At 41.2% G+C, this 13,112-nt stretch overlaps 1 protein-coding gene across 6 annotated transcripts in view; it reads left to right on the top strand.

The window, feature by feature from the left end:
* LOC138939197 (myocardin-related transcription factor A) overlaps positions 1–13,112 on the top strand; it is a 180,030-nt gene that overhangs the window by 118,390 nt on the left and 48,528 nt on the right. For all 6 annotated transcript variants that reach the window (XM_070306810.1, XM_070306809.1, XM_070306806.1 and 3 more), the window contains one exon: positions 484–683. In XM_070306810.1, coding sequence (XP_070162911.1) covers positions 602–683 — 82 coding nt within the window. In that variant the 5' untranslated portion in view covers positions 484–601. The remainder of the gene's footprint in view (positions 1–483; positions 684–13,112) is intronic.

The following is a 13,112-nucleotide window of genomic DNA, read 5'->3' as shown; positions in this document are numbered from 1 at the left end:
CAATATGTCGTAATTTCGTGTGATCGTAATCTTTTCAGCATGAATAATCATTGTCGGGCGCTATAATAATATATACATAATATATTATTTATAGCTTTTTCAAATTTATTCGAGTTTAAATATATTTAAATTTGGGTACAAATTCTCGATGTAAATAAAATTCAATATCATCAAACATATTTCTTACTCGATAAAGATCCGCGTCTCGCTCTTGAGAGAAGAAAAGAGCAGCCGATCGTTTCCGATGCTTTTTGATGAAAACGTCGTCCGATTGAGTGTCGATTGATCCGTCATTCCATCATTCGCGACAAAAACATGCCTCGACGACGAAGGATCCGGGATCCGATTGACACTCGATCGGTAGCGGGCACAAGCTGAATCGGCGGTCTCTCTTGGAACCGACGACGACGCGACGTAGCACACACGCGGCGATGTATGAAAGATTAATTCACAAATCTCATTTTGCTCGTTTCGGGCCTGCAGGGACGCTGGAAACGGTAAGAAAGGGACGAAGCCCTCGCCGCAGCAGGATAAAGCAGCGGCGGACGCGGCAGGAAGGAAGGCCGCCGCCGGTGCTGCTGCTCCAGAATCGGGATCGGAGATGGCCGAGGGCAATCAGTCGCCGCCGAAGGCGGAGGTCGATGATTCCCCCCTTCAGCACGCCATGGATCGCAACAAGGAATGTGAGTACAAATCTCTCATCGGCTCTCACCGAATATTAATTAAAACTACTTGAGCAAGTAGGTAATCGAATTGTATCGATCGGATCTTAATTCGTTAAACTTTTTTAAACTCTATAAAAAATTTTTATTTACTTATATATATATATAATTCGTGTAATGAATTATATCATTATTATATTATTTATATCTAATAATTAGATTATTATATTATTTATTATTTATCAATTATATTATAATATATTATATTATTCGAACACAATTTTAATTTTAATTGTACTCTTTCACAAAGAGATATCAAATTTAAAGAATTCTTATTTACTTATATATATATATATATATGTATATATAATTCGTATAATGAATTATACCATTATTATAATATTTATTAATTATTAATTATATTATAATATATTATTATTCGAACACAATTTTAATTTTACTTGTATTCTTTTCTAAAAAGATATCAAATGTTAATTAGATTGTATATCGTTCAATAGGAAGTAGATGAGAAGAGATAGTTTTTGGAATCGCGTTTAAGATCCATCGATATTCGGTTTTTTTTTTTCCCCACCTACTTTACTACAGTCTACTTTACTCTGTCTTCGAACTTTACTGCCGCATTCATTTCATTTCGCGGCTCGTGGTAGAAACGGAAACGTTGCTTCTCCACGTCCGGAATGAACGATGAATAAACAGTTAACGATTGCGATCGCTTCCGATGGAATAATCGCCCGAGATTCGCTTATTATGCGATGCAGTCCGATCTGTCTATCGCGCTCGTCATTGCAGTTATATACTGTTATACGATGGAGCGAGCATCCTCTAGAAGGCTGTTTGTAAGGGAAGAGTTGAATGCGGAATGTTTCTTTTTTCCTTTTTTGAAGATTTGCGGGCAACTCGCCATTACATTGCACGGCGACTATAATCATCCGCTCGTTATTTGGCGCCCGATCATCGATTCGGAGAATCCGATAACTTTTTAAAATAAAATAAACAGCATGCGCAGCGTAGCGTAGACGAAATTTTTATTTGCCGTGCAAACAGCTGTCCTCCAGGCCACTTCCGTTACTACTACCGGTGCCGTGCGATCGTGTTCCTCGAGCTAGAGATCCGTTTTGTATTCGGAACGCAACTTCCCACAAGTAGGATAGACGCATCAGTCACATCGACGCTACCTCGTTTTTTTTTTTTTTTTTTTTTTTTAATGACGATTTTAGAATGCGAATAATCTCCGACTTTCGATTTTATAAATTGATATAAGAGTTTTGAAACTAATATAAAAGTTTTTCTCCATTCTTAAGAATATAAAACGTAACTGTGATTCTTTTATTCATCAGTTTTGTCATAAAATTTTATTTTCGAAAAACAAAATTTTTCACTTTTTGATTTTTAAGTATTAACAGTTTCGTGTATATAAAGCTGTAGAAACTCATAAATAATAAAAGGTTTTGATTTTATTCTCAATAGTTTTGCAATCCTTGATAATTCAAAATTTAAACAATCCTGAAACATTTTCTTTCGGTTTATTTACTGAAACGATCAAGAATGTATTTAAAATAAAATTATCGTAAATAAAGAGCCAGAACTTTTCATTATTTATGAGTTTTTACGAAATAATAGCTCAGTTTTACACAATCGTATCTGCGTAATTTATTTAACATATTTTTAATTTACATCGATTAAAAGAAATTGATCTTAACATTGTTCGTAGGCACGTATATAATTGACGTCGCCTTAAAAATTTTTAGACAGATTTCTATTGTATGAGATGAATCGTTCGCGTGCCAAGTTATTTTTATTCACGAATTCGATATACGCACACAAACACGCACATCGATATGCCGTGATCGCGAGTCTCATTAAAACTATGGAAGCATTTTTGTCGGAGGGACATTCTTTGGAACGTCATTTTGTCGCTTTATCAGTCGTTTTTTTTCCTGTAATTTCTTGCCATCAGGTTCTCCCGAAACGCTCTCTCTCCAGCTTCACAGGCTGTGCTGCGAAGGACGCGCATCATCTTTCAACGATAGTACGCGATGCGTGTGCGCTCGCTCGAACAATGTACACGCACCGCTTTTACGTGCACCTGAAAGAACATAATGTCCGTGGACAGCCATGGAAATTTCATTAATGTCATTCTTTATATCTTTTCAAGTAAGATTTCAAAAATGTCTCAGGAAAGAAATTATTTAAGTTGATATACATATAAAAATTTAAATATTACAATCATTTTTAATAAAATTGATCACTTTTCTTAAAAGAAAAATTGCAAAAAAGCAAATTTAATAAATTATTAAATTTTTCATAAATATAAATAAAATAGATTTAATTATAAGTAAAATAGATTTCTGCAAAATTGTTCGATATTATTGACAAGTTTTTGAGAAATTTGAGTGAAAGCGTGTATTTTGATCGATATTACGCGATCATCTGGATATGCGTGTTTACACGGGTCCCTTAAAGTTTACGTATATATATATATGTGTGTGTGTGTACGTGGCGGTCTGCAGGAAAGAGACAGTGCCCGGCAGGTAGGTGCAGATTCGCGTGTGCGGGATCTTGTACACGCGTATGTATGCGAGAGACAGGAGGCGTGTCTATTTATAACGGTGATATCATCGCCGATTACCTACGCTTTCGCGTGGACAGTCGTAAATTCTCATAGCAGAAGGGTGCGGGACCGATTTCAGGCGCTCTACAAAATATCCGTCGTGTAAACCTTTTTCTCCTCGTTCCTTCCCATCTCGCCGTTTTTCTATTTTCCTAGACTGTCTCTTTTATTTATTTATTTTTTTTTTTTTTTGGTTGATCGCATCGAGTGTGATCGAAAACTTTCAATACAAACACATCGTGAATAATTGAACATTTCTTGAATTTTTCTCTTCCAACTAGAAGCATATTTTTTTTTTCATTGATTTTTATGAACCGATTATACTCTATTATTCAATTGTATCTATCTATTATGTTTCGAAAAAAGGCGATGAAAAATTAAATAAAGAAAGAGGAAAATAAGAAGACCGATGAATTTCGGATAAATATAACTTTATTAGTTTTAATTGTCATATATTCTCATAAACATTACAGCTAATATTATGATTGGCGATAAAATTGAGATATTGACAAATATTTTCAATTGAACAAATTTTTTTTTTATTCTTTATCGCTGTATTCTATATTTTTTCTCGATTACGTTCGATTCCCTTAGCTTTATGCCTAAATTTCTCACAGTTTGCAAGACTTGTTGCAACAGCATCGTATTACACATCTCTATAGATGAAACATTCGACGAATTATATTGATAAAGTAAAGATATATTTAGTCCGTCTCGACCGTATCTCTATTTTATAGCGTTATAAAGGGATATAATGAATTTCTTAATGCTTATTCGCGGGAGTATCGCGCATTTAAGACACCAACATACGCCGATCGCCGATTACATTGGGCTAAATATCTCGCCCTAATCGACGACGATCCATGCATTCGTTACGCCGCGCCGGCTGCGCGCTCGTTTCGTAATGGAAAATTATGCCAGAATTATGCCGTATACTCGAAGGGGTCTCTCTCCTTTCCATCCTGCGAAACCGATAACCTCGAGCAGCGCTGCAATCGCGTGTTTAATGAGACATCATCATTAATGGAACGTCCCACGCGACAAGCTCCTTCGATCGTTACAAAAATCGCCGTGTATTTTTTTTTTTCCAAATAACAACATTGCCGGATTTACAAATAAGCGCGATTAGGGTCCCTATTTTAAGAATTCTTTAAGAAAAATTGGGCCCTTCTTAAATTTATAATTATTTATTTCAGAAAAATTTTTAATTTACATGGTTTTTTTTTTATGAATAGTAAGTAATTAATTTTCGAATAAAATGTCACTTTATTTAGTAGATGGTGATACAAATTATGTCCTTTCCAAGATATCCAACAGAGAGGGACTGTTGATTATTATAATTTCTTAAGCTCTCTAAATCCACTATTGCGTAGAAAGCGAAACGTTTTCACCGTGAAACGAATCGAGCGGAAGCGAATTTTGTCGAATACTAATTGGCGTCGGCGATAAAGTTTATAAGATATCTCGGTGGTTTCGGTAATTAAAAAGAAGAGACTCTGCTTCCCTTCTCTTTCCCGTAAACTCGCATCCCGATGGCGGAATCCCTCGCCGTTATCGTTATCGACATATCTGTACGAGAGTATGAACGCGATACGAATATATTTCGAACGAGTGCCTTTTAGGATAGGTTTTTTTTTTTTTTTTTTTTTTTTATCGGTGTTCAAATTTCGCTTCTCTTGCCTTTCGTGCCGTCGAAATATCGAAGAAAAATGCGTTGTGTATTAAGATAAGATTAACATTTTCTCGACGATTTATTGCACCAACTACTTAGTTAGTTATGAAGACAGTTTTTACATTTAACATATGTGTTTAAATTCTTCTCTTTTCGATTTTCTCTCCTTGTCCTCTACGTTAACATTGGCTGCTCAAAATACGCATTATAATTGTTGGAAAATAAATATATATTCGCTTTTTATCGATCTCTTTATATAAGCAAGTTAACAAGATGGATTTACGACGTCGATCGTTACTTTTGATTCCGGAAGGCGGTTCGACGAGAAGAAAAACCGATTCGATCAGCACATACTCGCACATTCGCGCTTTTTCCTCTAAATGCCGAAAGCCACTACGAGCGCCTTTGCCGGATTTAATTATATGACCGCGTTCATTGGTTCCGCACTTTGAAAAGTCCACGACGGCCAATTACGCGATCGCGGAAACCGCCTTTTTCATCGCCCCGAACGACTTTCTTTCGCGTGCAAAGGTGCACAATCTTTTGATTTTCGAGGGCAGTCGTGCACGATGGTCCGCGACGTCGACGACTACGGTGAGATTAATTAAATGAAAAACAAGATCGTAACTTTCGGCTTTTGTCGGGCCGTAAAAGCGGGTCTTTTACGGTCTCGCCGAGACGCGAGGCGGCCCTGAAGACACGCGCGTCGCCGAAATTATTAACCCACTTTGAGCCTGCAACAACCCTTCACGCGAATTGTTTCATCCGCCAATTATTTCCTCGTGAATATAAACATTTTATTTATTTATTATATAATAATTATTATTATTAATAATAAAAATACGATCCCTTTAGTTTAGTATACAAGAAAGAAACAATATAAAACACACACGCTTTAAAAATTTACGGAAAATCTCCTTTATTCTTTCCTTCATATCCGAATTTTTTATTTTAGGCTAAAATAATTGATCTGTCAATTATTTTTTCATTCGACAAGACAAAATTTCTGGATATTTGATATATCTTTTACCGGATGCGAGACTTTGCCAACGTGATCGGCGCGATCTTGTATAATTTCGACCGTAAAGCGCACGTGATTTTCCGCTCGCGACCGTCGTGGAAGGATCGATCTCCGGCGTCATACTTATAAATAAATCTCCGCTTTATCGTTGCATATTCATACGGGCACCGCGGTGCCCCGGGTATTCGTGGGCGAACCGGATCGAGATATGTCGAATCGGAGCCGTTCGTAGCCAGAAAGTATCGCATTGAAATCGACGAGTGTGCCGCGGCGCGGACGCAAAAATCGGCGCGCGCGCTGCGTGCATATGCGTGCGCGCGAAAAAAAGAGGCACACGCTCTCGATGGTTGCGCGCGCACGGCCTACGCAACGTAACACGCTACTTTATAACGCGCCGCGCTCGCTCGGCCACGTGCCTTCGAACGATCAGGACGATTATTTTCCTTCGAAGCGGCTTTTTTTTTTTTTTCTCCCTTCATATTCGAGCGGTTGTAAAAATATAATAATATGGGCAAAAACAAGGCGAGTGAAAAATTTCGCCATCTCTACACCGAATGGCCGCTGTATATTATATATGCGAAGTAATATTTTATTTATGTATGCAAATTTTAGGGAATGTGTAAAAATGTTGAAATGAAGTTTGAATTCACCATCACTTTATTATATCGCGTATGGAGAATAATATTTTTCGTTTATGTAGAAAGTGTGTACGCGAGAGATGTGTAAATAAATTAATTAAAAAATCGCCAGTGCATAGCGTTGATCTTCCGTTGATATCGATACTAAAAATATTCGGAGCGGTACCGCGCGGGGAATATCTTACGAATGTCGAATGACGTGTGACGGCAAGGAGCGACGGAAGAATGCGTGCATGCGGAAACGGGACGGGGAATTAAAATTCACTGGCCAACGGCGACGGAAAACAACGACGAGAGGAAGGAAGTGACGATCGTTAGTATTCAAGGCTGGCCGATCGAACGGCCGCGAGCAAGTTGCGTGTAGGAAAAAGGACGAGGAGGAGGAGGAGGACGACGACGACGACGACGACGAGAGCGAAAGAGAGGGATCTCTTGAGCCAAAGAACTCTGGTGACCGAGTGTTAACGTTAGCCGCCGCTCAGAATCGATTCTCGTTCACGATGCCCACGCGTGGCGAATTAAACGGGACATCCTCTCTTCCTTCCGCGAGCGATCGTGCCCGGAGACGCCTAACTCGATTGTTCGCCGATCGCCAATTAATGCGACGTACTCGTCTCATGTTTAAAAAATCACTAATAAAGATAGATAATTACATAATCAATGAAATTTTGGATAAATAGAATTTAATTTAATTTTTAAAAAATTTAATTGATTATTAAATAATTAAAAGAATGAAAACAAACTATATATATATATATATTTTTTTTTTTTTTAAGAATAAAAAATTTGTTTAACCAAGAAATGTATATATGTGTGTGTGTGTGCGCGCGCGCGCAAATCTCACGAAAATCTCGTCGCATTTCGTCATCGCCAGGAGAATATAAACGAGGAGATGCAGCCAGCGCGCGCAGGACAATTCCTCCACGGCCCACGCGCTATTGTGGTCGCGGCAAATCAGTCGGCCACCTGGTCCGATCCCGTCGCGTCATCGCACGATACAGCGGCCTTCCCCCTTTTTTTTCCGTTCGCCGTCTCGTTCCCTCATTTCTATCCGCAGGGGATATCGCCGTTGTATTATACTCCGTACACCTGAAGTAATTCGGTGGCTGAGAGATGGTTATCTCTTTAGGTAGGGTTTAAATCATGAGCACCGCGTTATTCTTATAGTATCGAAAGAGAAGAGAAAAGTCTCTCGAGGATTTTTCAAGGTAAAACGTATTTTTTTTTTTTTTATTTTATTAATGTAATAACTTTTCTCTGAACACGCGTGATCGATGATCCTCAGAGTCCTCCCGCGCGTCCTCTCGAGGTTTAGTTAATCGCGCGGAATTGGAACGAGACGCTTCTACTTAGAATTCATGTCGCTTAAATCCGTCACGCCGATGCGGCGGTGATTTTTTTTTTTTTTTTTTTTTGCGCCGGCCACGGTCGCGTCACACAATTTCCCATATTAGCGGCGTAATGACGATGGCGGCGACTGTCCGTCCCCGAATCGCGAACGTAGTTATTACCATTTTATTACCTCGCGACGAAAAGGTGGCGAACGACGCATAAATTACGCATCGTGACATAAAGTACGCCCAATTTGTCGCGCGCGCGCATGCACGCATGCAAGCACGCACGCACGTATCGGGCACGCACGGACACGCTGGCGCACATGCGGACACTTTTCACGAGTGTGTCGCGATTAATCGTCGCGGGTCCGCGACATCCTCCCGCGCGATACATCGTCGTACTTGGACGCCGTAACGTAACGCATCACACGCGATCTCGATCCACGTGACCTCCTCTCTCTCTCTCTCTCTTTCTCTCTCGGCGAAAAAAAGACGACGAGGAAAATAATTGCCGGCCTGCGTGTAATTATCCGCATCGCGCGAAAAATGACGCACGACAATCTCGGTTCTTTTTACGCCATTTTTCCGTCCAGTCTTTTTCCTCTTTTTTTTTTCCACGCTCCTTCACGAGTTCCGCCACGATCCGATCGAGGCGGGGGAGCCAATCCGCGGGAGTTTCCTGGCGTCAAAATACGCCTCGAGTACGACGCCGGTGTGGGTTACGCAAGGGAAGGGAGCTCTTTGATTGAGGCGAGATACAAATTGCTAATTACCTAATTAGACCCACTGACCCACAATGGGGGCGACCACCCGGCAAGCGCGGAGCGAATTACGTCGAGCAATCGCGCCTCGCCTTTCATCGTCTTTATTCCAGCAATTTTCACCAGGTAATATCTTTACAACGGTGTTCCTTCATCCGCGATACACGAGCCGACGTACGATGGAATAATTTTGCGGAGAGTCGGGATTTTTAAATCACCACTCTCGCACATGTGCGTTCATTGATAAGGAGACGCTTAAATATTTATAGAGACTCAATCTCGTTGCCCATTGAAATCGCGATCATCAAAACGCGCGCGCGCGCCCGCGCATCCTTTCTCCTCGCGCGAAAACGAATTTCATCGAGCGGCGACAGATAAGCCGCGCCGCAGTATGGCGTCATAAAGAAGCGATTATCTTAATTAACTGAGGAATTGTTTTGGCCCACGCATTTTGCGACACACTACCCACGTGCGTGGTCTCTCGATCGGTCAGGGTTTGTGACGTCGCGGAGCGCATCGAGCGCGCGATGCGCGTCTTTAAAAATCCCGATTGTGTCTCATAAAATCTGTGACGTATTTTATTAGATAATAAAATATTTACGTTACACGCTTTTTTTTTTTCGGAATACTCTGAGCTGTGTCTCGTGAAACGCAGTTGCAGAGCTGTCGATGTAATATCCAGTAATAATAGCTTGCGATCGACACTCTTAGCCGAGAATACAAAGTGATAGAATTCATTACCGCCCATCGGGCGATATTATATTTTCACACACACATATCGCTTAAGTATCGTTGCGTAATCCAATTAAGCGTCGGATCTCGCGGATTGCGGGTTGCGCAATCTTCGAATAATTAGTCGCGAAACGCGCACGTGCCCGATCCCGAGCCTCATAACAGTTCTTACAAAATTACAGGGGCGGGTTACGTCTCGCGGTTTTAACCAGCTTCTACGGGGAATTATTATTTTATTCTCGACTTGTATCTTTTCGCGTCGCGCGAGAAAACGGGAACGAGCGGAGGAGGATGTTTACTCTCAGGTGGAGCTTTAGCTCGTCATCGTCGTGGTGGCTGCCGCTGTCCACGCGTTTATGTCCGCGCGATAATGATGGTGCCCTGGATGCTGTCCTTGAGTAGCTAAAGGCCACGTAGGTGGTGGTACGACACGCGGAAGATGGAAAAGCCGTTCTCCTAACGCGTGTAGGCGAAATGTATCAAGGCTAGCGCGATCGTTCTGTCGACACTTGTCGACCGTTCGTAACGTTTAAATAGGTGAACCCGCGTGGACAAACGATTGCCATGAATGAACTCGAGAGAGAGAGAGAGAGAGAAAGAGAGAGAGAGAGAATAAAGGAGCAAAGCCCATCTCTTGCGCGACCGTTCCATGTATCCTTAGGATGTCTACTTCCTGGAAAAATATGGAAAATGGAATTCTCGGGGAATTTTTTTAATCTGGAAAATTCAGGAAATTCTCATGGAATTTTATTGAGACTCGGGGAATTTTTAAAAAAGATTGTCTCTTTGATAATTTTCCTCTAATATCGTAAATAATCGGCAAGCCAAGTACCTTAACAAAATATTGAATATGCAGTGTATATTGTTTTTACTTAAAATTTTTAGTGACAAAAAATAAAAATGCTACGCAAGTTAAAAATTTTTGTTCTTAACGAAAACTATTTTTTTTTTTTTTTTTTCCCAGTACATTTGTAAATCTAGCATTTGAAACTTTAACGGCTCTGTGCTTTTTCTTTGTATGTGTAAAAAGTATTGGAAAATACAATATAATAAAAGAAATATTTTTTAGGAAATTGCACCAAAAATTTTTTTAAATATTCTCTTTATCTGTAATTTTGAACAAAAATACCTGGAAGATCAGGGAATTTTGAAGGAAATTTTTTTTACAAGATTTAAGTAGAGAGCCACCCTGATCCTGCGTATTGATGATGATGATTATCACAGGCTAGTTAAAAATTCGACGAAATTAAAGAGTGACAATTGCATTTTCGAGTATTTTAGAATTTTAATTAATAAATATGACGATATGAAAAGGACCTTACGATCCTTTCTGTAGAAATACAGAAGGCAACTTTAAGTATAACTTTCGTCATTACACGATCACAATGTCTCTTGTAATTGCATCGGTTACATCTCGCGGATACGTGTTTCTTTCACGTTTATACATTTATACGCGCGTATCGTAACACGCGGTAAGAAAGTAGCGTGAAGGTACCCGAGGTATTTTCGAACATCGTGATTGAAAGACGTTTCAACGAGCCGGTGCTTGTACCGTACGGCGAGACATATCTTTATTACCTCAGCCGGATGTTAAACGCGCGGGAGAAGAGTAAACTGTCGGCGTCAAATGTCTTGTTGCTACCGAGAGAAGAACGTCCCGCATTAACGTCGCGCACTTAACGCTTATAAGTATTTCGTTAACTCTTATCCCCCCGGATCCCATTACTTTAATAACCTAACGTCTTCGGCTCGAATTTATATTTTCATCAATGATGACTCGTGCTCGGCATTCTTGACCGTCCAGAATTTCAAGAGATTTCCATCCTCCCGTCTCCCTGTATCCTTCCCGTTTCTTTTCTCTCTCTCTCTCTCTCTCTCTCTCTCTCTCTCCTCTCGAGGAAGGAGGGGGAGGAGACGGGTGCTGTAATAACAGTACGGCGCAGAAATTCGCAATTAAGTTCTGGCGGTGGTGTCGCGTCGGCGTAATTGGTTTTGCAGAAAACTTTTACGCGCTTTCGCGACATTTGCATAATGTGCGAGGTGAACACGGCCGATCGATCGGTTAATTTAAATACCGAATGCAGAACGCGCCGCCACCGCGGCGCGTACCGGACGCCCGAGAGAACATCGCCTCCATTAGCTTGTAATTATCGTTAGTTATTGGTGGTAAATGCCGGCCAGTCTGTTGTACGTGTCGATGCGTAAACTCGTAAATCCTCCATCGAGACTCCATACGCCTTACGATCGTGTTTCAGAATATATAGAGATTACGGTAGAATAGAGAGATTACGATAAAACGATTGAAAAAGGGATCTCCATCCCCATCGTCGCGATTAATTCTTTATCGAGCAAAGAATAAGAATTCGTGCATATTTTCGACTTAATCGAGCCACAAGTTAGAAAATCTTGGAATAGATGTGTATTAGGTATTTATTACGTTTTTTTCGATAATATTTTTTATCCGTGAATAAATTTGAACGCGAGCCTTTTAAATGCCGTATCGTCGAAAGTCACGATTTTTTTTTTGGTAAGGCGTTTCTCGCAGCCTCTCGTTGTATTTCGGCGAGACGGATATCGCGTTTCGCGTTTGAAATTCGACGTGGCGGTGAGTTTCGTGAGGGAAAAGAGAGAGAGAGAGAGAGAGAGAGAAAACAGGCCCTCCGGGGGTATATACGCGCCGCACCGTGTCGGCATGTTTCGCAGTTTGGGACCGAAAGGCCCGCGTCTGTCTCTCTCGACGAGCACACACCGGCACAAAAACAGCGGGGGTCAGAGGGGTCAGCAGCCGGCGGGGCCCCGTGTTCCCGTAACTCGTCTTGTCATGCGATATGTTGCTCGTACGTTATGATAGTGGCGTCAGTGATCCCGGAGCCCCGCTTGTTTTGTCACTGACAATGCTTCGCGAGATACCTTTGTAGCCGCGCCTCTCTCCGTCCATCCTTTTCGTCTCGGGAGGGAAAGAGAGCGAGGATAGAGAGAAGAATACCCGTTTAAGAAGAAGAATAATAGCGAGAAAACGATGCCGACGCGACTTAGTCCTGGCTCCCCCACGCATTAGAAATCGTCCGATGAATATAGATGTCTGGGGTATCGCGTCTGTGACAGCCACGTTTGGCCGCGTAATGTGGCGAATCTCGAGTATTTTTGACGAGCACCTTGGGTAAAATGCCAGGAATTCCTCGCCCGACGACAGTCACGCGAGCGATTACTGTTATCGTCCGTACGTATCTCGCGGCTTCCGCGGCTGCATGCGAGATAATCAGCTGTTTTGTCATTAGTACAAATTATATTTGCATTCGAATGACTTTGCTTAAATTGTAGCCGCTAATCTCTCTCTCGGTCCATAATAACGGATTGAATTTCTCAAACACGCGACTTTGCAAGGGGAAGATCTCTTTAAGTATAGAAATATAGAGTGTCTCACTTTTTTCTCGGAGAGAAACGTAATTTGTAAACGTTAACGGACGAATTGTTGTATCTCGAGAGGAACAGCTTGAATCTAGCGGGACCGGCTCGTTGCTTTTCACTCCGACCGACATCGACACCCCGTGGACACATTTTATGTATATCCAAATATCGCACATGGCACGTGCATTCTTCGTGGATGCTGCGGGACGCGAGGGGGAGGATACGATGTGGTAACGTCGCGCGAGGGAACGA

Source organism: Polyergus mexicanus, unplaced genomic scaffold (assembly GCF_030449975.1).
Source record: "Polyergus mexicanus isolate NDT 795.1 unplaced genomic scaffold, iyPolMexi1.0 SCAF_14, whole genome shotgun sequence".
Lineage (NCBI taxonomy): Eukaryota > Metazoa > Arthropoda > Insecta > Hymenoptera > Formicidae > Polyergus > Polyergus mexicanus.
The sequence above is the reverse complement of the archived record's forward strand: the minus strand, read 5'-3'. Positions and strand labels throughout refer to the sequence as shown.